The sequence below is a fragment of the Pantherophis guttatus genome, chromosome 10 (assembly GCF_059756535.1).
Source record: "Pantherophis guttatus breed Tessera chromosome 10, ASM5975653v1, whole genome shotgun sequence".
NCBI classification, from domain to species: domain Eukaryota; kingdom Metazoa; phylum Chordata; class Lepidosauria; order Squamata; family Colubridae; genus Pantherophis; species Pantherophis guttatus.
Genome location: NC_142072.1, coordinates 730,224 through 753,453, shown reverse-complemented (window position 1 = coordinate 753,453; position 23,230 = coordinate 730,224). Strand labels below are relative to the sequence as shown.

The window sequence follows — 23,230 nt, the reverse complement described above, 5'->3', positions numbered from 1 at the left end:
GTTCTCCCGAAGTGGTGTGAACTGGCTGAATCCCACCACTGCATCCTTTCCAAGGAGGGTGAGAAGCTGGCTCTGCCCGGGGGGAGGGACCCACTGGGAACTTAGAACCTCTCTCCATTCCAAGGGCAGGGGGGATCACAAAGGCAGGCTCTGGCAGTCAACCTTGAGGATCAAAGCACCACCAGGCCCCTGGAAAGCAGGCAGAAGCAGCTCTGGGAATAGAGAAGCCAATCCCAGCTCAGCTGGGTTTAAGCCGCCTGCTTTGGAAGCAGGGAGAATCTAGGCTGCTGCAGCGGGATAGGGGGTGGGGTGTCAGCTGAATCGCCATTGCTCAAGGGAAGAGCAGCGGCCTGGAAGGGGAGCCGGACTCCTCAGTCTTTGATGGCCATGAAATATTTATCCCCTCCACATCTGTTTCGGGGGCAGCCGGGGAGAAACGCAAGGGAAGCACTTCAGCGCTGTCATGCCAACCACGCCTAACTGTTGCAAGACGACAGAGAAATAAAAATAGAAGTGCATCATTCCCTTGAAAAAGGGCTAAGCTGCCCGATTGATTAGTTGTCCTGCCTGCAATGTCCTCTTATGTCATTCCTATAAATCCCCCGACTGGTATTCGGCTCACATATTTAGGAACATCTGCACTCGTTATGAGGGCAGCGTTGCCCTTCCTCTCCGTCGCTCTGGGCTCCTGCTATCATCACTGCTTCCAAAATGCCAGCCAGGAACATGGAGGGGCCCTTGTGTGCTTAGTGCATTTAAATGCATTTTTTTGCAGCAGATCAATACAGTGTTAGAAGTACCTCCAGGGACCAAACCAGGAGGAACAGACTGACCCCTGCCTGGAGTAAGGCAAAAGTTCTCAATGGTGAGCACTCTGCACATGCTCGGAAAGGCTTGAGCACCCCTGGATTGGCTTCAGAATGTTGCCTCATGGGGTTCAGGCAGCAGATTGGGGAGCAGGGAGAGAATTGGAAGAGACTGAGAATGGAAGGAAGGGGAAGGGAAGGGAAGAAGGGGAAAGAAAGAGAAGGGTAGAAGGAAGGAGGGAGGGTAAATGGTTTGGGTTGAGAAGGGCAGGAAGGAACGAGGATACTGGGCAGCAAACGGAATGAAACTTTGAGGAAGGGAGGAGGGAAAGAGAGAGGGAAGGAGCTCGAATGGAGGAGAGGAGGAAGTCTGGGACGCAGAGAGAGGGAGCCGATCCGGAGCCTGGAAGGGCCGAAGTTGCAAGTCAGTCTCGCGCGGTCGAGGTGGGGCGAGGACTCTGCAGATTTGGGCGGGGGAGGGGGGCCCTCGAGTGCAGGGAAGCGGCGAGCGGCTCGAGGGGTGAAGATGGGGAAGGGAAGCAGGAGGAGCTCCGCGGCTGGTGGGTGGGGCTCGGAAGGAGCCGAAGGTAGGGCTGCCCTGTGCCGGCGGGTGGGCGCTCGGCTGGTTGGACGGGGACGCGCGAAGAGGGGAGCCCAGCCGGGGGGTCTTGGCCGGAGTTTCGGCATCCCCGGCCAGCAGGATGCAGGAGAGAGGTGGGTTGCCATAGCAACGGGAGGGTGGGCGGGAGAGCAGCCGGGGGTGGACGGGGCGGGGGCCCGGGCGTGGGGGGCGCGGGGCCGGCATGGCCGAGGGGATCCCCGCCTGCGAGCCCCTCTACGACCCCTCCTTGCTGCTGCAGTTCTGCAACGGTGAGTGGAAGCGCCGCTGCAGCCCCAGTTCCGCAGTCAGCCGCCCGGCCGCCCCGGGTTCCCTGGGGAGGGGCCCCGCCCGGGCAGAAGAGCCCCCACCACGAGGTGCGCGCATCGGGCGGGGGTCTTCGCAGCCTGGCCGAGGCGGGCAAAGCGCGGACAGGGGGACTGGGGGAGGCAGCGGGGAATCCGGGGCAAAGGCTGCCCAGCGCCCGGAAAAGCGCGGTCGCCCGTCCCGCCGCAGGCAGGTGGGGAGCCTCGCCCTGCCGCCCCGGCTCCTTCCGACCCCCTCCCAGGTTTTCGGAAAGGCCCAGAGGGGCGGGGGGGCGGGGGTCGACCCATCATAGCGGCCGCAACGGCCGTGCACAGAATTCCGAGTTGCCCCAGGGAAGATCCGCGGGCCGGGAGGGGCAGGAGGGTGACCCCCCTCCCCCTGCGACCACCTGCCTTTTCTGCATGCTCAGAGGGCGTTTGCTTTTCCCCCACGTGCCAAGCAGGTTTAGGATGGCGTCAGCCTCCAGGGATTATTGAGGGGCACTTGGGGATAAACCCAGCCCCCTCCTCACAGCCCTGGGAGGTAGGCCAGCCGGCAAAGGGTCCAGGCCCAGACCAGGAGATAATCCTAACCCAGGAGAGCTGCCCTCCTGCCATCACTTGGAGACCCCCTCCATTAACACCCCCCCCTCCACAGAAGCATCTCTGGCCAACAGCTGCCTCTTCCACCCGTCCATCCCATGGCTGGTACTCTGCCTGGCTGCAGGACCAGCCTCTGATTGGATGTGGAGGCGGCAGCAGGGAAGGGATGCTGAGAGCAGGCAGAGGGAGGGGCCAGCAGTGCCAGGCGAGTGGCAGCAACGGGCAGGCGGGATGGGCACAGGGCCCACCACTGCAGAAGAGATGGAGGAAGAGGAGGGCTGCGGCTGAAGGCTGCTGGTCCTGCCGTTGATTTGTGCTCCCCTCCGGGGGTGGAGTTGGCAACACACCTGTGGGTGGGCAGGTGGGCACAAGCCAGTCATGGGCAGCTCCGGGTGGGACTCCTCCCTGCTGTGGAAGCACTAGTGAGTGAAGGAGGCGGCAGGTGGGCCAAGCACCACTCCGGGGCTGCTTCCAACATGAAAACCACGTGGGCAGGGAAGCCCCCTCCCCTCCCCATGGCCCCTGCTTCCCTTCCCTTCGCCAATAAGGCCATACTGAGCTGGAGGTGGGGGGTTGACCTGGCCATCGATCCGTGAATGAATGACCCTGGCAGGCCTTGCACATGGCTGGACACAAACAATGTGATGGACATTCAAATTCTTTAGCATGGAGGCCTCAGCCTGGCTTGGCTAAAATCTCTGAGGAGAAAGACTCTTGCTGTTCTTCCGGAGGGCGGCTGGGGAGGAGGACCCATTGCCCCCACCCCCACCCCGAGGGGGGCCTGGAGCTCTCAAGGGGAGGTGGGGAAATGAAAGAGCTGCTCCTGGAGGCTCCTTGCTCCTTCTGGCCTTTGCTTCCCCAGATGACAACCTGTCCGGCCTCAGCAGCATGGAGGTGGACGACCGCATCTCCTACCTGGAGCAGCGCCTGCAGCTGCAGGAGGATGAGATCCAGGTGCTGAAGGCGGCCCTGGCCGACGTCTTGCGGCGCCTGAGCACCTGCGAGGAGAACGGGCTCAACCTCTCCAAGCGCAGACCTGACAAAGGTATCCGGATGGGGGAGGGGCTGCGGGACGGGCCCCTGCAAGTCCCAGAGTGTCCAGTGGTCCGGCCCCAATGGAGTGCACGGCAACCAGGATTAGGGGAGGGGACTTAACTGGGGGCAAGAGACCAGGGAAGCAGGGGTCCCGGAGCCCAGTCCCCACCTGACCCCCAGCCCTGTCCTGTCTCTCCTGCAGTTTACCAGCTGCTGCGGGGGCTGCCCTCCAGGCCCACCCTGAGCAATGGGGCCGTCCCACACAGGAGAGGCTACGCCACCTCCCCCTCGTCCCCCAAGAGGGAACTCCTTCCTGGAAAAAGGTGATGCGCTGGTCCACCAGGGGGCGCTGCCCCTTTTAGGAAGGGGGGGAGGGAGCATGAAATTGCCTCCACAGGTTTCAGGATGACGGTTACGGTTGCATTCTAGATGCATTGTGGCCTTTTGCACCTTCTAGTATCAGGCAGAAATTGAAAATCTCTTCTTAGGGCTAAGAGTTGAAATGATAAAAGTTTTTCAACGTTTTTTTCGGTTTTGGAAAGCATTCTGAAGGGTCTCAATTCCCCCCAAGAACTGACATGCACAGAAATACAATCCATGCAGAATCGGGACTTCCTGTATTACTTACTGATGTTGTTGAATTGCAAGTTGCCAAATGCAATATTGCTGCCCTCAATATGCACAAATGTTCTAATTCCTCTAGTCCCCCCATCGCAGACAGTGCAGGGAGTCCTTGACATACGATCACAATTGACCCCAAAATATCTGTTGCTAAGCGAGACAGCGGTTATGTGAGTTTTGCCCCGTTTTACAACCTTTTTTACCACAGCTGTTAAGTGAATCACTGCAGTTTTTAAGTTAGTCACCCGGTTGTTAAGTGAATTGGGCTTCCTCCATTGACTTTGCTTGTCAGAAGGTCACAAAAGTGGATCGATCACATGACCCAGGACACTATGACCGTCATAAATATGAGTCAGTTGCCAAGCTTCTGAATTTTGTTCACGTGACCACAGGGAAGTTGCAACGGTGGAAAACGGCCATGGACCGTTTATTTCAGTGCCATTGTAACTTCAAAGGTCACTAGATGAACTGCTGCGGATTACCTCTCTTCTTTAAGAAGGAGTCCAGGAAAGAGGCCTTGTGGTTCGCAAACGGAGCTTAGGTTTCCCAGGCAGGTGAGGCAGGCTAAGGAAAATTCCTTCTCCGATTTGAAGAGGTTGAAGTCTTCTATGGGAGTACGGGCAGCAGGCTTGCACAAAGCCCCCGGGAAGTCAGAAAAAGCCAGAGTCACGCGGGCGTCTCGCCCAACCTGGCTGTACCTTAGAGACAGCCTGATGCATTTCCATCTCTGGCTCCAACAGCAGCCACTCTGACCCTGGGGATGCGCAGAGGACAAACAAGCATTCCTCCTCAGGAGCAGTCTGGCATTTTCACCCTCGGTGGGTGAGAAAATGTAGCCGTTGCTTTCCTTGAAAACGTAGACAGGATGGAGAGAGTGATGTGCTTCTAGCTCCCTGCACTTCTGCTCATTCTGAAGGAACTGTACAAACCGTAGAGCAAACACTCAAGTTGCTAGTTCTCAAGGTCCACCTGAATGAAACCGCCTGCATTTAGTCAGTGAAAGAGCCTCTTCCCCTTGCAGTTTTTCCTAATGGTGGGAAGGGGGGCTCAGCCAGACAGTTGCCTAAAAACTACGGTCCCCAAAGGCCCCCAAAGTCGTCTCAAGAGTTAGAATTCAGAGGCATTCTTTTGAACGGGACTCGTTTCAAATGTTTTCTTAATTGAAATGGCCTCTTATGGTTAGGAAGGATGTCTGTTTAGTTCTGGAGGAAGATGCTGTACTTCCTGGAAGGACAAAGCAGAGTTCCCAACCTTGGCCCTTTTAAGATGGGTGGACTTCAACTCCCAGAATTCCCCAGCCAGCTTTGAATTCTGGGAGTTGAAGTCCAACCCATCTTAAAGGGTCCAAGGTTGGAAACTGCACTAAGAGACGCAATAAAACGAGTAATTTAAAGAATTACATTTTATATTGGCCACCTCCGGTGGCTCTGATTAGATCTTGGGATAAGCCGGGTTTCTTTTCAGGATGGGGGAGTAGCAAATCATACAATCATACATTTACCTCTTCATACCATACGTGGTAGAGTGGGGTGGGGAGGGGAATAGCAAACTGTCCCTCCAGGGTGGTTAGTGACTCAGGGGCTGCCTCTTGACTCTCCATGGGATGATGACATGGCTCCTGACCCCCATTTCACCCCTTGCCGCCGCTCTCTGCTTCCTGTGCCGCCCTCCCCCCACCTGCTTCTGCTGTGATGCTCACTTCTCCAGGGGGCCACAGAGGGGCCCAGTAGCCGGGGAGCCTTCCCCCATCTCTGTTAGCGCCCAGGGCCTGCGTGAGGCTGAGTCCCCAAAGGGCAGCGGGTGAACGCCGAAGGCACTCTTTAAGTTGGGGGGCAGGGAAGCCTTTGTCTTTGCTTGACTGGCCTGAGTCAACCAGACTGATCAGCTCCCCCTCCCCAGGCCTCAGCCGTGTTTCCCAGGGCATTGTCCTTACCCCTGCTTCCAGCCCCCCAAGAGAAACGGGGTGTCTGCGGTCCTCTTCCGCAATAGGCTTGGAGCAAAGGGGCTCCCTGGCCTGGGGGAGGAAAGGGAGCAGCCCTTGGTGGCTTGAGCCCTTGCAGCCAAAAATAGCCCTGTGGAACCTTCGTCTTCCAGCCCTCCAAGTGCAAGAGGGCCAGGCCCCCAAGCGAAGGGCCCCACCCCTCTCTCCCGCCTTGCTGCTTCTGCCTTTGGCTGCTTCGGCTGCTGCTGGGAACCCTTCACGGCCTCTTCTGCAGATCCGGCCTCTATTCGGAAGGAGCTTTTCTTTCTTGTGTGCCGCTTCCGCCTTCCGGCCTTTCTTCCTGCATCTGCTCCCGCCTGGCTTTCTCTTCTCCATCGCCCATTCCCCAGCTGGCTCACTCACCCCGCTGCCCCCCCCGCCCGCGCCTTGTCTGGCTCTCTCGCTCAGGCTCTCTCTCCTACAGCGGGCATAGTAGCTGCCCCTCGCCGGAGCGCCCCGCCTCGCTCAAGCGCGAGAGTTTCAAGGACCAGAGGAGCCGCACCACTTCCTCCAGCAGCTCCTGCAGCGGCAAGCGCGAAGGGTATGTCTGAACTGGCCACCCGGGCAGATGCCCACACCAAGCCCCCACTGCGAGCCTGCCACCATCGCCATCACCCCCCTGCTGCCACACCAAGGTGGAACCAATGTGCCATGCAGAGAAGAGTACTCTGAGCGCTGAAGCCGGTCAGCATCGGGCTGTTTGGACTCTGCCAAGTCCGTTTGATCTGAGGGGTCCTTGCGCTCTCTGAGCTTGGTGGTTTCCTTGCAGACGTTTCTTGATCCAAACTATTAATATCATCAGTGCTAAGTTAAACCCCACTCCCTTCTAGTACTGATTACGTTATTTATTTGGGTCATGAAATGTCTGCAAGAAAACACCCCGCTCAGAGAGCAGCAAGGACCCCTCAATTCAACCCTGAATTACAAATATTCTCCTTTCCTTGTCCATTTAATCTGCCCACTCTGCAGGGCAGCCGAAATCTTGCCAAGGAGACCCTCCTTTAGCCAACTGAGGTCAAGAAGAGTTATCTGCAGCCGTACCACCTGGCCACAATGCAGGCCAGGAAAGTATGCAGAAAATTAGGGAAGCCAAAAGAGAGCAGCAGAAAAACGATCCCTCTCTCGTGTAGACGGTCTCCCTGGAAGAGATGGGGCCCCACCACGCAGCCGCTCCATTCACCCCACCCGTGCAGCGAATCTGGCCGATGTTAGGGCCCCCCCCCCATTCCTCCAGGGGAAATCCCTCCATTACTGGCTGAGGGCAGCCTGGGGAGATCCTGCGGGTGACCTCTAAGCCCTCTGGCCATTCTGGGGCCGCTTCTCCCGCCTGCTCGTTTTCGGGCGAAACGAAGGTCCCGGGACGCCTGCCTGTCGGGGGCTGGCAAAGCCTTCAGGCGGGGCCCCGGGCGCTCCAGTGCTCAGCCGGGCTTTGCTTGGGCGCAGGCCAGGCTCCCTGGGTCCCTTCGGCAGCTCGGCCGGGTGGAGGATCCGGGGGAGGACGGCTGCTGGGCCCCGCCGGGACGCTCCTTTCCCGGCAGCGGCGCCCCGCGAGGCCCCGGGCGGAGCCGCCCCGCCCGCCCGCGCCTCGCCTCGCCGGAGCGCCGCCTGCCCGCCGCAGCCAGAGCGGAGCGCCCAGCATGCGGAAGGCGGCCCGGACCGAGAGCCCCAGGTAGGGCAGGGCAGGGCGGCCTCCAGTCCGGGCGCGAGTCGCCCAGCGCTGCCGCTCCCCAAGAGCCCCGCACCCGGCCCAGGAGAGCCCGCGCGGCGGGGCGCTCGCCTTCCGGGGGGGCGGCAGGAGGGCCGGCGGGAGAGCTGCCCGAAGGAGGCACCGGGCGGGGGGGTCGATTGACGCAAGAGCCGCGCCCCCCCCGGTGCCTGGGATGGGGAGGCAGGGGGTCCCGGAGCCCCTCCGCAAAGCGCCCGCTAAACTTTCCGCAGAAGGCGGGGGGGCCGGTCCGGGCTGCGAGACGTCCTCTCCGTTGCTTGAAGGGGCAGAAGAGCGGCGACCTCCGGGGGCCCCGGTGCTGCTGCCTGGCGGTCGGGCGCCCCCCTCCCCCCCCCCCTGAACCGCCAGGACCGGCTGGCCGTCAGCCCTGTTGCTGCCCCGAGCGGCGCTCCGTGGCGGCCCGAAGGCGCCTTTTCCGGCGTGCCCCAGCGGCCTCTTCCTGGGGGCGGGAGCGGAGGGTCTGCTGCACGGGCCCGAGCTGCTTCGCCCTCCCTGTGCTGGGGCCCTCTTCCCGTTGCGCACCGTGCCGCGTCGGACTCGCGCTGGCTTCTCCTGCCATGGGGGTCGGGTCTTCTGGTGGGTCCCGGGGGGCAGGGAAGGCGGGAGGGGTCCAGGACTTGGGAGTAAGAGGGGCAGGAAGAAGGGAGTGAAGGATTGGCAGGGAAAGGAAGACCCCCCCCCCGAATGCGAGGACCCTCTTTCAGGCAAGTATCTGTGTATCTTTGGGGTGGGTGGGGCTGGAAGGGGCCTGTCTCCCTTTGGGGGAGGTGGGGGGTGGCTGAAGGGTCACCCAGGGTCAGCTGACTCTGCAATCATGTGGGGGTTATTTCGCCTCCCCATCTCCCCCCCCCATTTCCTTTCCTTCCCAATCACGTTTCTCTCTCTCTCTCTCCTAGCAAACCAAAGGAAGCCATCTTCAATGCTGGTGAGTGATGTGGCCATGATAGATGGGGGGGGGGCTCTTGCTTATTCAACTGGGTGCAAAGTGGGGGCCGCCTGGAGGAAGAAAACCCAGAGGAGGGCGTGTCTGCGTTTTCCCTGTGGTCAGAAGTTTTCCAAAGGGGGGTGGCATTGCCCCTCCTCTTTTACAGGGCATCCTTCGGGGCCCCACATGAGGAAGGGGCACCTGCTTGCCCTACGCTGCAGGCCACCCTTGGGGTGGGGGTGGGGTGGGGCATCCTGAGAGCTGGGAGTTTACCTGGCTTTTGTGGGGGGAGGGCAGACGAGGCTCCAGGCAGCTTCCTTACCTGGCCTTGCCTCCCTCCCCTTCTGCCCTGCAGAGGATGGTTACGTGAAAATGTTCCTCCGGGGACGCCCCATCCCCATGTTTGTCCCCGATGCCGTGGTGGCCACCTACAGCCTGGACGCCAAGCTGGAGCTGCCACACAAGAAGCTGAAGCTGGACTGGGTGTATCCTGCTCACGGCTGGGTCCCCCGGGGTGGAGGGAGGCTGGGCCCCAAACGCTGGCTCCAGACGTCCTGGCCAAGCCCCCTTGCGTTTCCCCTTGACCCGTGGCCACCTGCTGCAGATACGGGTATCGGGGCCGTGACTGCCGGGCCAACCTTTTCCTGCTGCCCACGGGAGAGATTGTCTATTTCGTGGCTGCAGTGGCCGTCCTTTACAACGTGGAGGAGCAGCGACAGCGCCACTATCTGGGCCACACCGATGATATCAAGTGGTAGGAAGGGCCCTTGGGACCGTGGCTGCCTTGCCCCGCCCTGCCCCATTTGCTGGGGGGAGGGGGGAGAAGCAGTGCCAATTTAGGGGAGGGCACTGGCACCTTGCCAGAATTGGGGAATGCCTTGGGAAAATGGTAGTTGGCTGAGGAAACGTGAAGGCGGTGGGGAGGCACAATTCCTGTTCAATAGAAGTAGTTCCCCCCCTCCAGTCCTAGCAAACTGGGGGAGGAGCTGCCCCTCGGGGTGTCCTGCACCCCTGTCACCTGGGCCCTTGCTGTCTCCCTTAGTTTGGCTGTGCATCCAGACATGGTGACTGTAGCAACCGGACAGGTGGCCGGGACATCAAAGGATGGCAAGGTGAGGCGCTCGGCCTAAAGGAAGGCTGGCCACTAGAGGCAAAAGGGCAGGCTGTCCATTTGGGGAGGGGGGCTGTGGTTAGAGAGAGAGAAAGAAAACTGCCCCCAGTTTAGAGCTGAATTAATACCACCTGAGAACAGTGGCTGCCAAGTTGCACCAGCTGCTTTGGGTGTTTGGTACAGAAAAGTCAGAAGTGCCCCAAATGGGAGTATTTGAAAGTGGGCATTGCGCAGAAATTCCTCCTCCTCCCCCCCCCGGCATTTTCAGGGTGTCCACAGCCTGCAGGTTGCCGAGCCCAGAGCTCTTGAGCGTTTGCTCTTGTTGTGGCAGTCAGTGGAGCTCCTGGGGAAGGTGTTCCACTCGCCTTCCTCTTCTCCCCTGGGGCTAACGTTGCAGCCATTGGCAACGAGCTGCACAAGCCGCGTTTGCCTCCTCGGAGGAAATGCCTTTGGCTTCAAGGTGCTCCCGCGTCTCCCACAGGCGCTGCCGCCCCAAGTGCGCATCTGGGACTCCGTGAGCCTCAACACCCTCCACGTCCTGGGGCCTGGACCTTTCGACCGAGCGGTGACCTGTGTGGGATTCTCCAAGTCTGTGCGTGAGACCCCCTCCTGACGGCCTTCTGTGGCCCTGAAGGGACCTCCTGGGACCCCCCTACCTCCCCCCCCCAAGATGTGGCCAGATTAAAACATGGTCCGTCCTTGGTTGGGACCAACCTCAACAAAGTGGCTCAAGTAGCTCCCAACCAAGAACGGCCCATGTTTTATGGAGGATGATGAGAGGACTTCAACTCCTGGAATTCCCCAGCCAGCCAAGCTGGGGTATATTTGGCTGCCACCATGCCTGGCTGGGGAATTCTGGGAGTTGAAGTCTACAAGTGGTCTTAAAGTTGCCAGGTTTGGGGACCCCTGCCTTAAAATGACCCCTCCCACCCAACTGAGCGAAAGGGAAGAGCTCTCCTGTTCCATCGGTGCAAGGAACGACCTGCCCGGACTGAGCACCTGCCCCTCTCTTTCCTCTGCCCAGAACGGGGGTGGCCTCCTGTGTGCCGTGGATGACTCCAACGACCACGTGCTCTCCGTCTGGGACTGGCAGAAGGAGCAGAAATTGGCTGACGTGAAGGTAGCCGGTTTGCTCGTCTCCGTTCCTTGCACCACAATCCAGCATGCGTGTTTCACATCTGACACACTCGCCTTCCTTCCCTCCCAAGTGTTCCAACGAGTCCGTTCTGGCCGCCACCTTCCACCCCACGGAGCCCACCCTCCTCATCACCTGTGGGAAATCCCACATCCACTTCTGGACCCTGGAAGGCGGCAGCCTCAGCAAAAGGCAGGGCATCTTTGAGGTGAGAGCAAGGGGGGAAGAGGGAGGCGGGGGCCGGGCGGGAGACAGCTTGAGGTGGCTTCCCTGCTCTCAGCCCCCAGGACCTCCGGCCGGAGAGCTTACCACTGTCCAGAAACAAGCAGCCTCCTAGCTTTAGTAATTGCAGGGTGGAAGATCTGCTGGAGCACAGAACTCTGGGAAATGGAGGCCCCGATCAGCCCCCCACCCCACCCCTTGGGGGCTTCCCTCTTGCCTTCCGTTTCCCTCCCATCAGAAGTAGGATAAGCAGCTGAGATCTAGGCTTTACACATTTTGTTTCAAACATATTACATGTAAGTCCTCAACTTACTACAGTTCATTTAGTGACCGTCCAAAGTTACAACAGCACTGAAAAAAAGGTCTTATGATTGTTTTCACACTTAATGGCCATTGCAGCGTCCCCGTGGTCACATGATCAAAATCTAGATGCTTGGCAACTGACTCACATTTATGACAGTCGCAGTGTCCCAGGGTCACATGATCCCCTTTTGCGACCTTTGGACAAGCAGAGTCCATGGGGAAGCCAGATTCACTTAACAACTGTGCTACTAATTTAACAACCGCAGTGATTCACTTAACAACGGCGGCAAGCAAGGTCATGTTTGGGCTCAATGGTAGTCATAAGTCGAGGACTAGCCACAATTCAGCCGTGTGTGATTGTGACTGCTTGCTGAGATTTTCTGCAGCCAAGTGTTCTCCACGCACAAAGGCCTGAGGGGGATATTTGGGGAGGGGGGGCTCTGAAGTTTTTCTTTGGGGGCTCATTCCTTTCTCCCCCCCCCCTTTCTCTGCAGAAACACGAGAAGCCCAAGTATGTGCTGTGCGTGGCCTTTACAGAGAATGGGGACACGGTGACTGGCGACTCGGGGGGCAACCTCTACATCTGGGGCAAAGGTCTGTTGGTCGGAGGGCAAGGTTCCTTCTTACTCCCAAAGGCTATCTGGACGCCCCTGGCCAGGAGTATTGACTATGCATAAACCAGGATTTGTGGGCTTGGTTTATGCAAGCCACGATGTGCGGATTAACCATTAAATCATGCAAACCGGTCTAGGCTGCTGGGTTCATGGTCTCCCCAGGCCAAGATGATGGAGACTAGCCCCCTGCCTTAAGCCATATTGGTTTATAGCAGGGGCCTCCAATCTTGGGAACTTTAAGACACGTGGACTTCAACTCCCAGAATTCTGTGCTGGCTGGGGGGATTCTGGGAGTTGAAGTCCACAGGTCTTAAAAGTTCCCAAGGTTGGGGACCCCTGCTATAAAACCAAGGTGCCCTGATTATGGGACAGGAGGGTGGGTGGGCTCTGCCTAAATGCCTGCTGGGTGTCACTGTTGTCCTTTGTTGGCAGGGGGTAACCGGATCTGCCATGCGGTGCCAGGCGCCCACGATGGGGGCATCTTCGGCCTCTGTGTGCTGCGGAATGGGACCATCCTCACGGGGGGCGGCCGAGATCGCCGGGTGGTGCTTTGGGGACGGGATTACCAGAAGCTGCAGGAGAACGAGGTGAGAACCGGGGCCAAACAACCGAGATGAAGGACAGCAGGTCAAAACAGCAAGAGATGCTCGGCTTTTAGTCTTAAGATAAGAGGGGAAAGTGCTCGCTCTCCATAGGAGCCTCTTTCCAAGCCAGAATTGGTTTATGTGGGTCTGTGGTGGTTAACGTGCTCCGGGATGTCCCGAGGGGCTTTGTCTGTCTGTCCCTCTGGGTGTTCCTGGAAATAGGGTTTCCTGATTGATGAGGAGGTTGGACTAGAAGACCTCTAAGGTCCCTTCCAACTCTGCTATTCTCTGCAGGTCCCAGATGGCTTCGGGCCAGTACGCACCATTGCCGAAGGGAAGGGCGACTCGCTCTTTGTGGGCACCACACGCAACTCTGTGCTACATGGGTCCTTGTCGACTGGCTTCTCTCTGCTGGTGCAGGTAATGGTCTCTGCTGGGATGGCCTTGGCACCGGGGCTACCCCCATGGAAAGGCCAGGCCCTCGGGGTCCAGCTGATCCCCCCCCCCTCTCCTACCAGGGACACACCGAAGAGCTTTGGGGCCTGGCCACCCACCCCACCCTGGACCAGTTCCTCACCTGCGGACAGGACAAGCAAGTCCACCTGTGGAGCGTGGCCTCCCACCAGCCTCTATGGAGCAAGGGAACTGAGGTGAGCACGGGGTCTTCTGAGGGGGCTTTGGGGGCAGTGAAGACCACCTCCCAGGCTTCAAAGAGTCTGAACACTTTTCTCTCCTCCAGGATGCGGCTCGCTCGGCTGCCTTCCACCCCAGTGGTTCAGTCCTGGTGGTGGGCACTGTCACGGGCAGGTAATGGGCCCCTGGAGGCAGGAGGGTGGAAGATGATTTCTGCAGTGACCTGGCACTCTGCTGCCCCTCTCTCAGAGGCCTCTGGGGTGGCTTGGATGGCTGCCAAAGGAGGAATGGGGAGGGGTCTCAGGGATCTCGTGCAGCTGTTGGCCCCAAACTTTGAGCTCCTTCTCTGTCCTCCTTTAACAAAATCTGCTCATTTTTTAATCTCCTTGCTCTTGAGTGCTTTCTCTGCCTTCCTAATGGGGGAAGATGCAGAGGAGCGGACAGGCAGGCAGGTGGACAGACAGATGGACCAGGGCGCATCTGCACTCCTTGGGGGGTTCTGGCCTGCCATAGCATCTCCCCTTCCCCTCCATTCTGCTTTCAACCAGGTGGCTAGTGCTGGACACGGAGACCCGGGATCTGGTGGCCATTCACACGGACGGAGGAGAGCCCATCTCCGTGGTCAACTTTTCCCCAGGTTAGAAAAGGGGGTGGTGGTGGTGGTGGTGGGCTACACACAGGCAGGGGTACAAGAACTTGCAAACTCCAGGTGTGGCATCGGGTGGGGCTTTGCAAAAGGGGAGGCAGTCCGGGGCCCTCCATGTCCTTTGGTAAAAAGGACACAAAAGACACGAATTTGAAGGTGATTTCTTGGGGTCTGAGCCCTAGATGCTGCAGGGGGATTTTGAGAGAGATGGGGGTTAGAAATAGGAAATAGAAAATGGATGAATAAATGAATGAAATACCCCAGATTTTCTCTGCCTTGCTGCCTTCTCTCTGCTGATTCCCCCCCCCCTTTTCTTTTTTTCCAGACGGGAAGTACCTGGCTCTGGGGTCCCACGATAACTTTGTCTACATCTACCTGGTTTCCGAGGGTGGCAGGAAATACGGCCGGGTTGGCAAATGCTCAGTGAGTGGAGGCTGCCGGGGAGAGAGGCCTTTCCGAGTGGGGTCTTCAGGGAGGCACCAGGGTGGGCTAGGGCTCCTTTGAACAGAGTTCCCAGGGCTCAGCTGGATAGCCCAGGACTGCCAGCCTCTCCTGCAGACTCTCTGATGCTCACGAAGCGGCTGCGAGTTCCAGATTCTCCTGAAAGTCCAAAAGAAAAGAAGGGCGCTGAGGTGAGAATATGCTGCCGGTCGGCCTTTCTAAAAACCGACTGTGTGTCTTTCTTGCCTCAGGGACACTCCAGCTTCATCACCCATCTTGACTGGGCCTTCGACAGCAGCTGCTTGGTCACCAATTCGGGGGATTATGAGATTCTGTATTGTGAGTGTTCTGAGGGCTTAACGTTCATCCCACTTCATTTATCTATCAGCTTTGGAAACCGCCCATCGCCCCCACAGAGGGACCTGTCTTCCCTGCCGTGTCCTTGGCTGGGGATGGGGTGCTTCCCCGCCTTCAGTTTGAGTCAGTCGGAAGAGGAGGGTGGCCTTTGTCTCTTTCCTGGCCCAACGCCAGAGGAAGAGACTTGGAGGGGACCCTGGAGGTCTTCTAGACTGGATGCTGACCTGGCACTCCAAGGATGCCCACCCCAAGAACAGTCCTAGCCAGATTGTCCGTTCTGCTTTTGTTGGCTTTAACGAACGGAAGGGCTCTCGTGTCGGAGCTTGCATGGAGCCCCTCCCTTAGTGGCCCCTTCCTGCCCACCTGAGCCAACTGGCACCAGCCTCTGGGCACTCTGGGCACCACCCACTCGGGGATCTCCGTGGCTGTCTCGCAACCGCTGACAGCCAAGAGTCCGTCAGCCCGGGGGAAATCCCTGGCTGAAAACTCCAGGCTCTCCTCTTCTTGGAGGTGCCGTTGTCCCTTAGGGCAGGGGTCTCCGCCCTGGGCAGCGTTTCAGCTTGTGGACTTCAACTCCCAGGATTCCTCAGCCAACATAGAACCCCGCCTTAGGGCACATGCAGCTCTCTGAACCCGCCTTCCTTATTGATGCTGCCTTCCTTCCCATCCCAGGGGACCCCTCCACCTGCCGGCAAATCACCAGCGCCGAGGCTGTGCGCAACCAGGAGTGGGCTACCGCCACCTGCGTACTAGGCTTCGGGGTGTTTGGTGAGTGCAGCGGGGCATGTGTGGGTGCCAGGAGGGTTCTGTGCCTGGGCCAGCAGGGGGCAGCACAGGCCTAACTATACTGTTGCAACACTGGGATCCTCTCCACCTCCAGCACCTCTGGGGGGGGGGGGTCTTTTAAGGAATTTGAACATCAGGAATTCAGGCTCTTGCTGACCGTTTCTCCTGCCCCTCTAGGGATCTGGCCAGAGGGGGCGGATGGCACCGACATCAACGCTGTGTGCCGCTCCCACGAGGGGAAGCTCCTGGCGTCGGCTGATGATTTTGGCAAAGTGCACTTGTTCTCCTACCCCTGTTGCCAGCCGCGGGTAAGCAGCTATGGCAGGACCCTCTCGGACCTTTGCCGGTGCCTCTTCTTCCTCCTCGCTCTTGGCCTGGTGCGCCAGGTGTGGGGCAGAGGGTCACCCAGAAGCCTAAACGTTGCCTCTCCCCAAAGTATAAAACCATGATATGGCTTTTGGGGGGGGGAATCCACTGGCACAGCAGAACCACCCTGACTCTCAGTGGTTTCCCTCAGGGGGAGGAGGGCCCAGTTCAGTGTGGTGGTTCAGGTGCTGGCCTAGGAACCAGGAGGTGGTGAGTTCTAGTTCTGTCTTAGCCATGAAAGGCAGCTGGGTGGGCTGTCACCAGCCGAGGGTGAATTCTAGTCCCACCCCAGGTATGAAAGCCGTCTGGGTGGCTTTGGGCCAAACACCAGGAGGCTGGGAGTTCAGGCCCCACTTTAGGCACAAAAGCCAGTCCCTCTCTCTCAGCCCAACCCACCTCACAGGGTGGTTGTTGGGAAGAGATGATGAGTTACTTACACATCAAGAGTTCTCATCCGATGCATCAGACAGAACCGTCCGGTATTCTCTGGGATTTGAAACCCTTCTCAGCCAACCGGGGAGGAGGACCCAACACACACACACACACACACACACACACACACACCCCCGAGAGAAGGGCAGAGTTTATGCACTTTGGAGACCAGGCTGCGCTGTCAGGACCTCAATCCAGGGGGTGGGTGGGTGGCACAAGGCTGCCCGGCTGCCTCTTTTCTGCAGAGGCTGGCCAAGCAAAGCTTGACCAGCCAGCGAGCAGCCCCTTCCCCTCTGACCCCCCCTCTCTTTCCCCAGGCCCCCAGCCACACTTACAGCGGCCACAGCAGCCACGTCACCAACATCGCCTTCCTCCACGATGACAGCCTGCTGCTTTCCACCGGTGGGGTGGACACCAGTGTCCTCCAGTGGCGCCTCCTGTAGGGAGGGAGGGGGGAGGCGGTTAGCGGGGCTGCCTCGGTGGTGGGGCTTGGGGGGCAGGAGGTGCAAAGGCGGGAGACGGGTGGGGTGGGGGTTGCATCCTGTTAAACGCTTTGGGGAGGGTTTAATACTCAGGGGAAGGGGAGGGGGGGCTAGTGGCTGAGAGGGAAAGAGGCACTTAAAGAGATTGCAGGCAGCTATATTTACAGAAATCCCTATATGAATAATGATAATATATATCTAGATCGATCTCTATATATCTATATTTAAAGGCAGAAGGTTGCACAGGCTGAGAATGTGAGGGAGTTGAGGAAGAGTGGAGGGGGAGGGGCGCAATTACACCCCCCCCTCCCCCCAGACAGGGCAGAGCTTGATGCTCTCTTGGCCTCGGGTTCAAGAGACCCGGGCAGGAACAGCTGAAGCCCTCCGGTTTCTTTCCGACTCCTCGGATGCTTTGGGGCACGTTTGCACTATGAATGTGAGCCAGTTGGGTTCCTGGGTTCCTTGTTGTAATTCGGTTTGTTTTCCCTGCAATTGGGAAAAGGGGTGGCCGCAGCCCTGAGGGTCTCAGAGGGGAGGCCAGTTTATGGGCAGCCTGTCCTGCCCCAGAGACTGCCCTTCCACACCTTCCGTGGGCGGGGAGATGGAAGGGAGGGGCAGGATCCTGGACTTGCTCACCCCTTTGGACCCGGTGCCTCCTCCCAGCTGCTCGGTCAGAATCCTTGGAGGGTGGGCAAAAGAGAGATGGGGTCTCCCCCCACCCTGGCCTCCTCCCAGGGAGAGGAGAAAAATCATGCTGCGTGACGAGATGGAAGCCCTGAGATGTTTTCTGGGACGGGGGTCTCCAGCCATGACAACTTGAAGACTTGTGGACTCCCAGAATTCCTGCAGAGCTGCTCCACAAGTCTTAAAATTGTCAGGATTGGAGACCCCCGTCCTGGGATTAGCTTTGCCCCCACTGTTGATCTGCTATTGGGGGGGTGGGGGGAGGGAAGCAATCCAGGAGCAGAGACAGCAAGGCCCAGCCTCAACTTCTCTTGCATCCTCAGGCTACCCAAATCACTCTTTTTGTGATGGCAGCATTGTGAACACACACACACACACACAGCCTGGTGACTGCCCTGTGTGCTCTTCAATTTCTGCCTCAGAAAAGGGGCTTGGTCAGACAAGGAGCCCCTCCTGGCCTTCCCCTCCCCTTCCTTCAGCCTGCCTCCCACTCTCGAATCCCCCACCCCCTTGGCCAGGCCACTCCAGCCCCCCCAATCCAAGGGAACATAGGAGGAGTCCTCAGTTTACAACGATTTGCTCAGTGAGCGTTCAAAGTTACACCACCACTGAAAAAAGTGACACATGACCAGTTTTCACTCTTACGACCGTTGCAGCCTCCCCCTGGTCACGTGAACAAAATTCAGGCACTTGGCAACTGATTCCTATTTATGACAGCCACGTGATCCCCTTTTGGGACCTTCTGACGAGCAAAGTCCATGGGAAACCAGATTCACTTACTAACCATGTGACTGACTTAACAATTGCAGTGGTTCACTTAGCAACCATGATGAGAACGGTCGTAAAATTGGGCAAAACTCACTTAGTAACTGTCTCACTCAGCAACAGAAATTCTGGGCTCAAATGTGGTCGTATGCCGAGGACCCCCTGTCATTTCCATGCTGGTGGATGGAGAGAGCAGGAGGGGCTCCGAGGCCTTCAGGGGTCTTGCTCCAATCTCTCCTCCCTGGCCTCCAAGAATTCCCGCCCGGCTTGAAAGGCCTCTGAGCAAGGAGCCGCCCTTCCCACCTGGCCAATTCCTGCTTCCCGGGGACCAGCCTTCCTTTATCTCACCTGAGGTGCCTGGGGATCCGGAGGCCTGATGAGGAGGAAGGCAGGGCTGGGAGCCGAAGGGGGACCAAAGACCCTTCCCCTTGGGCGTGCACGGCTGGGGGGGCTCCCTTTCAAAAATGGGGAGCGCACATGGTCTGTATGGAGAAGCCAAGAGCATTCAGGGCTGTGGGAAAAGCTGAGGTGGTGGATCAGCAGAGTCACAGTTTCAGCCCAGGGTGAGGGTCTTCTGGGCATCCTCCTGGTTTGGGCTACGTGGCTGAGGGGACGTGGAGGCCACTGGCCGCATCTGTTGTGGGGCGGGGGGGATTTAGAGTGACCACAGCATGACTATCTTCTGTATTTTCCAAAGAAAAAGTACTGGGGGAGGGGATGCTAGGAATTGTTTAATAAGAATACAATCCAATAAAAAGCGGTAGAAGAACGCAGGTTGCCTCAGGTGCATAAATGTCATTGTCAGGGGCAACTTTTGAACCTTAAGCAAACTTGACAGGCACACAAAGGCTCATCTCGGCTCCTCCTGACCGAAGGTTGCAATCAGACATCTGGGCAGGCTGGTCTCTGAAGGCGGCTCTCCGCCCACTGCCAGGCCTGAAGAGGAACGGGGACAGATGGGCAGCCTGTGCCAACGACATGCCCTGCTCCGTGTTGCTGCCTTGGCGGGATTAATGCTTCTGCTTTGCTGCCACTAAGAGGATGGTGTGTGTGTGTGTGTGTGGACTAGATCAGTGGTGGTCCACGAGAAGATTTTGGTGGTCCACAGAAAAATTATTTGCATTTTTTATATTGCACTAAATCAGGGGTCCTCAAACTAAGACCCCTGGGCCGGATACGTGCAATGAACGTTTGTGTTGCTGCAGAGAGTCTTTTTGTGCGGGTCAGAGGGGGGCAGAAATTCCTACTTGGGGTCTGCTTCAACCTCTTGGTGCGGGGCTTTCGGCAAAGGCTGCAGAGAAGTGCCACTGGTGGCAAAGAGCCGGAGGGCCTCGTTCCAGTGGGACTGCCTCATGGCCTGGAACTGGCTGCCATCTCAGCCCACTGAGACTCCAGGCGCCGGTAGCTGGCCTTGCACTCCCACAGGTCCTCCCTCTGCTTGGAAAGCCTATGCTCCTAGTCCTGAGTGAGGTGCTTCTGCTGAGCCTCCTTCTTGGTCAGATCCAATCTGAACTGAGCTGCTTTACCAACTCTTTCTCGTGGTGGCTGCTTAGCTCCAGCAACTGCTTCCTGTTGGGGCCCTAAGGACCCCGGGTGGGGAGAGGAGGAGTGGTTGGGAGGGGAGGGGTGAATAGAGGCTGGCGAGGCACCCCTTGACGTGAGTGACATTGAGTTGGCCATGCCCACCCAGTCACATGACCACCTAGCCACGCCCACCCAGCCGGTCAGTAGGCAGATCATATTAGTGGTCCGTGGGATTTAAAATTATGAATATAGTGGTCCCCAAGGTCCGACAGGTTGGGGACCCCTGGACTAGATGATCTCCAAGGTCCCTTCCACTATTTTATTATTTGAAATGGGTAAGATGACATTTCAGAGGCCCCAGATGGAAAGAGCGGAAAGGTTTTAGAAATTCATGTGCCAAATGCCAGTGCCTGATAGGTGGAACATTCCATAGATGATATGCCGGTGGGAGAATTCTGGGAATTGAAGTCTGCACATCTTCAAGTTCATTACCATGCTGGCTGAGGAATTCTGGGAGTTGAAGTCTGCTGTCCTAAATCCGTGCTCCCTCCAATAGACCAACATGCTGCACTAAAACTGCCTGGCAGGGGCATGCGCTCCGATTGGCAATTCGTGCCAATGCCATGACTGTCCTGCTCACTCAGGGGTGTCCTTTCTGCTAGTTTCTTATTAAAAGGGGAAACTCGGAGGAGAGACAAAGGTCGCTGCCGAAATCAGCTGCAGGAAACTGGATCTCACCCAAACACTGGATCCAGTTCTTTCCAACCGACTGAGAGCTGTAGCAGGCAGGGAAGGACTTGATGGAAGCACCTCCAGCTCTTTGGTGGGGTGGGGGAGATGTCCAGCTGTAGCCTAGAATTACCCATGCCCATAACTGGCACCACGGAAGTGCCCTCTGGGTTTGCTGGGTGCTAAGCAGCTTGGTGTGGGGGGGGGGGAGAAAGTTTTGAAAAGTGTGTACTGGAGAGGGAAGGCTGCCCCTTCCCTCCCAGGTGGCCGCTGGTGTTGTGTTTTCTCAAGCAACTGTGACGTAGAACCAGCTGACTGATTTAATCGCCATTCAAAATAAGTAAAGTAGAGCAAATTTGTCTTCAGCTCCCCTCCTGGTGATGCAGTTGCAGAGGACGGACCGGCTGGAAAAGGGCAGCGTGTTCTGAAGTGAGTCAACCGGTGTTTGGCTTCAAACCCTGTAGAAGAGACGGGTGTTGGGTTCCTTGGAAAGCTGCTTTTAAGCGTAACTCCAGGCTCAGCTTTGGTTGCAGGGAGTCTTAAGCCAGGGTCTCCAACCACCCCCACTTTAGACTTGTGGACTTCACCTCCCAGAATTGAAGCCCACACGCCTTAGAAGTTGCCGAGATGGGAAAACACTGCAGTAAGGCAAAACCACATTTGTCTGTCTGGCTTTTCTCCCTGCTGACATTTCAACTTTCCTAGAACTGCGGCAGAAGGAAGAATGTCCACACCTTTTTCCCTCTTTACCTGGACCCAAAAGGCAGCTTGGCTTCCTCTCCCGCTCATCCTTTTAGAGTCACAACCCTGGGCTTCTTCAGAGAAAAGCAGGCAGGTGGATTTGCTCCTTCAGGCAAAGGTGGGGCTGCAGGCTTATCTTGGCCTTCTTGCTTGGAAGTTCATTGACCCCTGATCCGGTGGCCCTTCAGAGTTTATGGGGGCCCTTGGCGGAGTTATAGACAACTTTACTGGGGCCGAAGCTCAGCAGGGGAAGACCTGCGCTGCAGCTCTGATGTTTCCACCAACTCCTGGGTGAAGATTTCAAGTGACGGAGGAAAACCATTATTTCCCCTCTGACTGAGATCTTGCAGAGCTGTTTCCAACCAGAAATGTACCTACCTGTCCTTAATTCAGGTCTGCCTTTCCCCGGCTTCCAGGTATTTTGACTACAGCTCCCACCATCCCCAGGCAGCCTTGCCCAGCAGCATGGTAGCGGCACCGGATGGGAGGGTTGACACCCCAAAGATGGGAGACCAGATTCCCATCTCCTCTGCTGGTTCTGTCATCGGCAGACACAATGATCCCCTCTTTGTGTCTCTGGAGATTCTCAATCCTCCAGGCCCTGGTTGCCCCAAAGGTCTTTTCCAAAAGACAACTGGACTTTCATGGTTCTTTTTTTCCTTTGAAAACGTTTCCCTTCTCATCCAAGAAGATTCTTCAGTTCTGAAGAGCCACCTAATGATGAAGAAGCTTCTTGGATGAGAAGGGAAACGTTTTCAAAGGAAAAAAGGGAGAAAAGTCCAGTTGCCTTTTGGAAAAGACCTTTTGGGTATCCCGTCTTTGAAAATCAGAGTTTGGGGGGGAAAGTACAGTCTGCATTTCCCGCAAGGGGGGGTGGGCACTTGGCACCTTTGGGTACGAAATGGGTCCAATCCAGGAAACTGCCCTGCCTGCGTCTCTGGCTCGCTCTTCCCATCCCGAAGGAGCTTCGCTATGGGGTAATGGATCAGAGGGGTCTGTGACTGATTGCCTCCTGCACCCCCAAATTAGAGAGCTCTCAAAGAGTCCCGGCATAAAGGCTCCAGGGCCGTTTTGATGCTTGAGGACAGAAGAGGCTCTGCTATTTAGGAAACCAGAACGGCTCAGGGGCCTCCAATAGGGGAGGCAAAGGGCCACAGGGATGGGGCCCCCTATCCATGGGACTTAATCTCCAAAGAGGCAGGGTCTCCCACTCACCCACCCCAAAAACTTTGCCTTAATTCCTGGGAAGACAGGACCTTCCCACCAGGGAGCACCTGCTTGGAAGGAGCCCAGCCCCCCCCCCCCCCCCGGCGCCAGCTTAGCCCTACTATCTGCAGCCTCTGCTGGGCACCTTCCGGGCAGAGGGCCCCAGTCTCCTCCTCTTCCCCCCCCCAAAGAGTACCCAGTTTTCTTTGCTGCTGCTGAAGGTTTCAGCAGGGTGCCAAATCTGCTCTCAGGTTCCTCTGGGATCTTTGCACGCTGCTGTCCTGCTCTCTGGTTTTTGCCATCCTCTGACTTATTAATGAGCAGCTGCTGCTGAAGGCAGCCTCCTGAGCTGAGCTGGCCCGGGTCCTGCGGCTGGGCTGATCTCATGTCGCGCTTGCCTGAAGACGCCTCCAAAGGAAAACAAAGGCCGGCCCCAAACCCCGGCTTAGCCTTGGCTGCCAGGACAATCCTTGGCTGGAGCAGAGCCATGCTGGGAAGGGTTTGGGGTGGGACCGCTTGCCTTTGGCCCCAGGTGAGTGTGAGGGCTTGAAGCTGCTCTCTGGGTATGCTCAGAGCTCCTCACTCCTCCTCACTCCTCCTCCTCCAAAGAAGGACCTCAACTGTACGTGGCATTCTTGATCCACGGTTGCTGGGTCCCAAGGTCTCGAGAAGAATCCCTCTGGGAGATCGACTGGGCTTCAGCAGTCATGGCTGTTACGCTTCAGAGGCTCCTTGAGCAATCAGCCTGCCTCCGCCTGAAGGCCTCTTGCAGAATTCTGCAACTGCACCCCAAAGCAGAATCGGGCCTCGGGTGTGTTCCCACCTGAGAGGCTCATGGAAAGTATTCCTAGCTTTACGGGCTTTACTGG

The 23,230-nt window shown here is 57.6% G+C and overlaps 1 protein-coding gene across 11 annotated transcripts; it reads left to right on the top strand.

Moving 5' to 3' along the window:
- Positions 1-164: 164 nt before the first annotated feature.
- On the top strand, positions 165-18,934 carry EML2 (EMAP like 2). 11 transcript variants are annotated; one of them, XM_034438246.3, is made up of 23 exons: positions 166-865; positions 3,175-3,357; positions 3,550-3,670; positions 5,676-5,768; positions 6,374-6,490; positions 8,572-8,600; positions 8,956-9,085; positions 9,205-9,354; positions 9,643-9,712; positions 10,193-10,303; positions 10,736-10,831; positions 10,920-11,054; positions 11,866-11,965; positions 12,418-12,572; positions 12,864-12,989; positions 13,088-13,219; positions 13,309-13,376; positions 13,751-13,839; positions 14,174-14,271; positions 14,541-14,628; positions 15,319-15,414; positions 15,610-15,740; positions 16,548-16,919. In XM_034438246.3, the coding sequence occupies exons 1-23, from the start codon at positions 760-762 to the stop codon at positions 16,671-16,673; spliced, it is 2,550 nt and encodes an 849-aa protein (XP_034294137.2). In that variant the 5' UTR covers positions 166-759; the 3' UTR covers positions 16,674-16,919. The 11 variants fall into 11 exon arrangements, with proteins under 11 accessions (XP_034294143.2, XP_034294137.2, XP_034294141.2 ...); XM_087876219.1 differs by lacking the exon at positions 166-865 and adding an exon at positions 1,143-1,230; XM_034438248.3 differs by lacking the exon at positions 166-865 and adding an exon at positions 1,327-1,393.
- Positions 18,935-23,230: the final 4,296 nt, after the last annotated feature.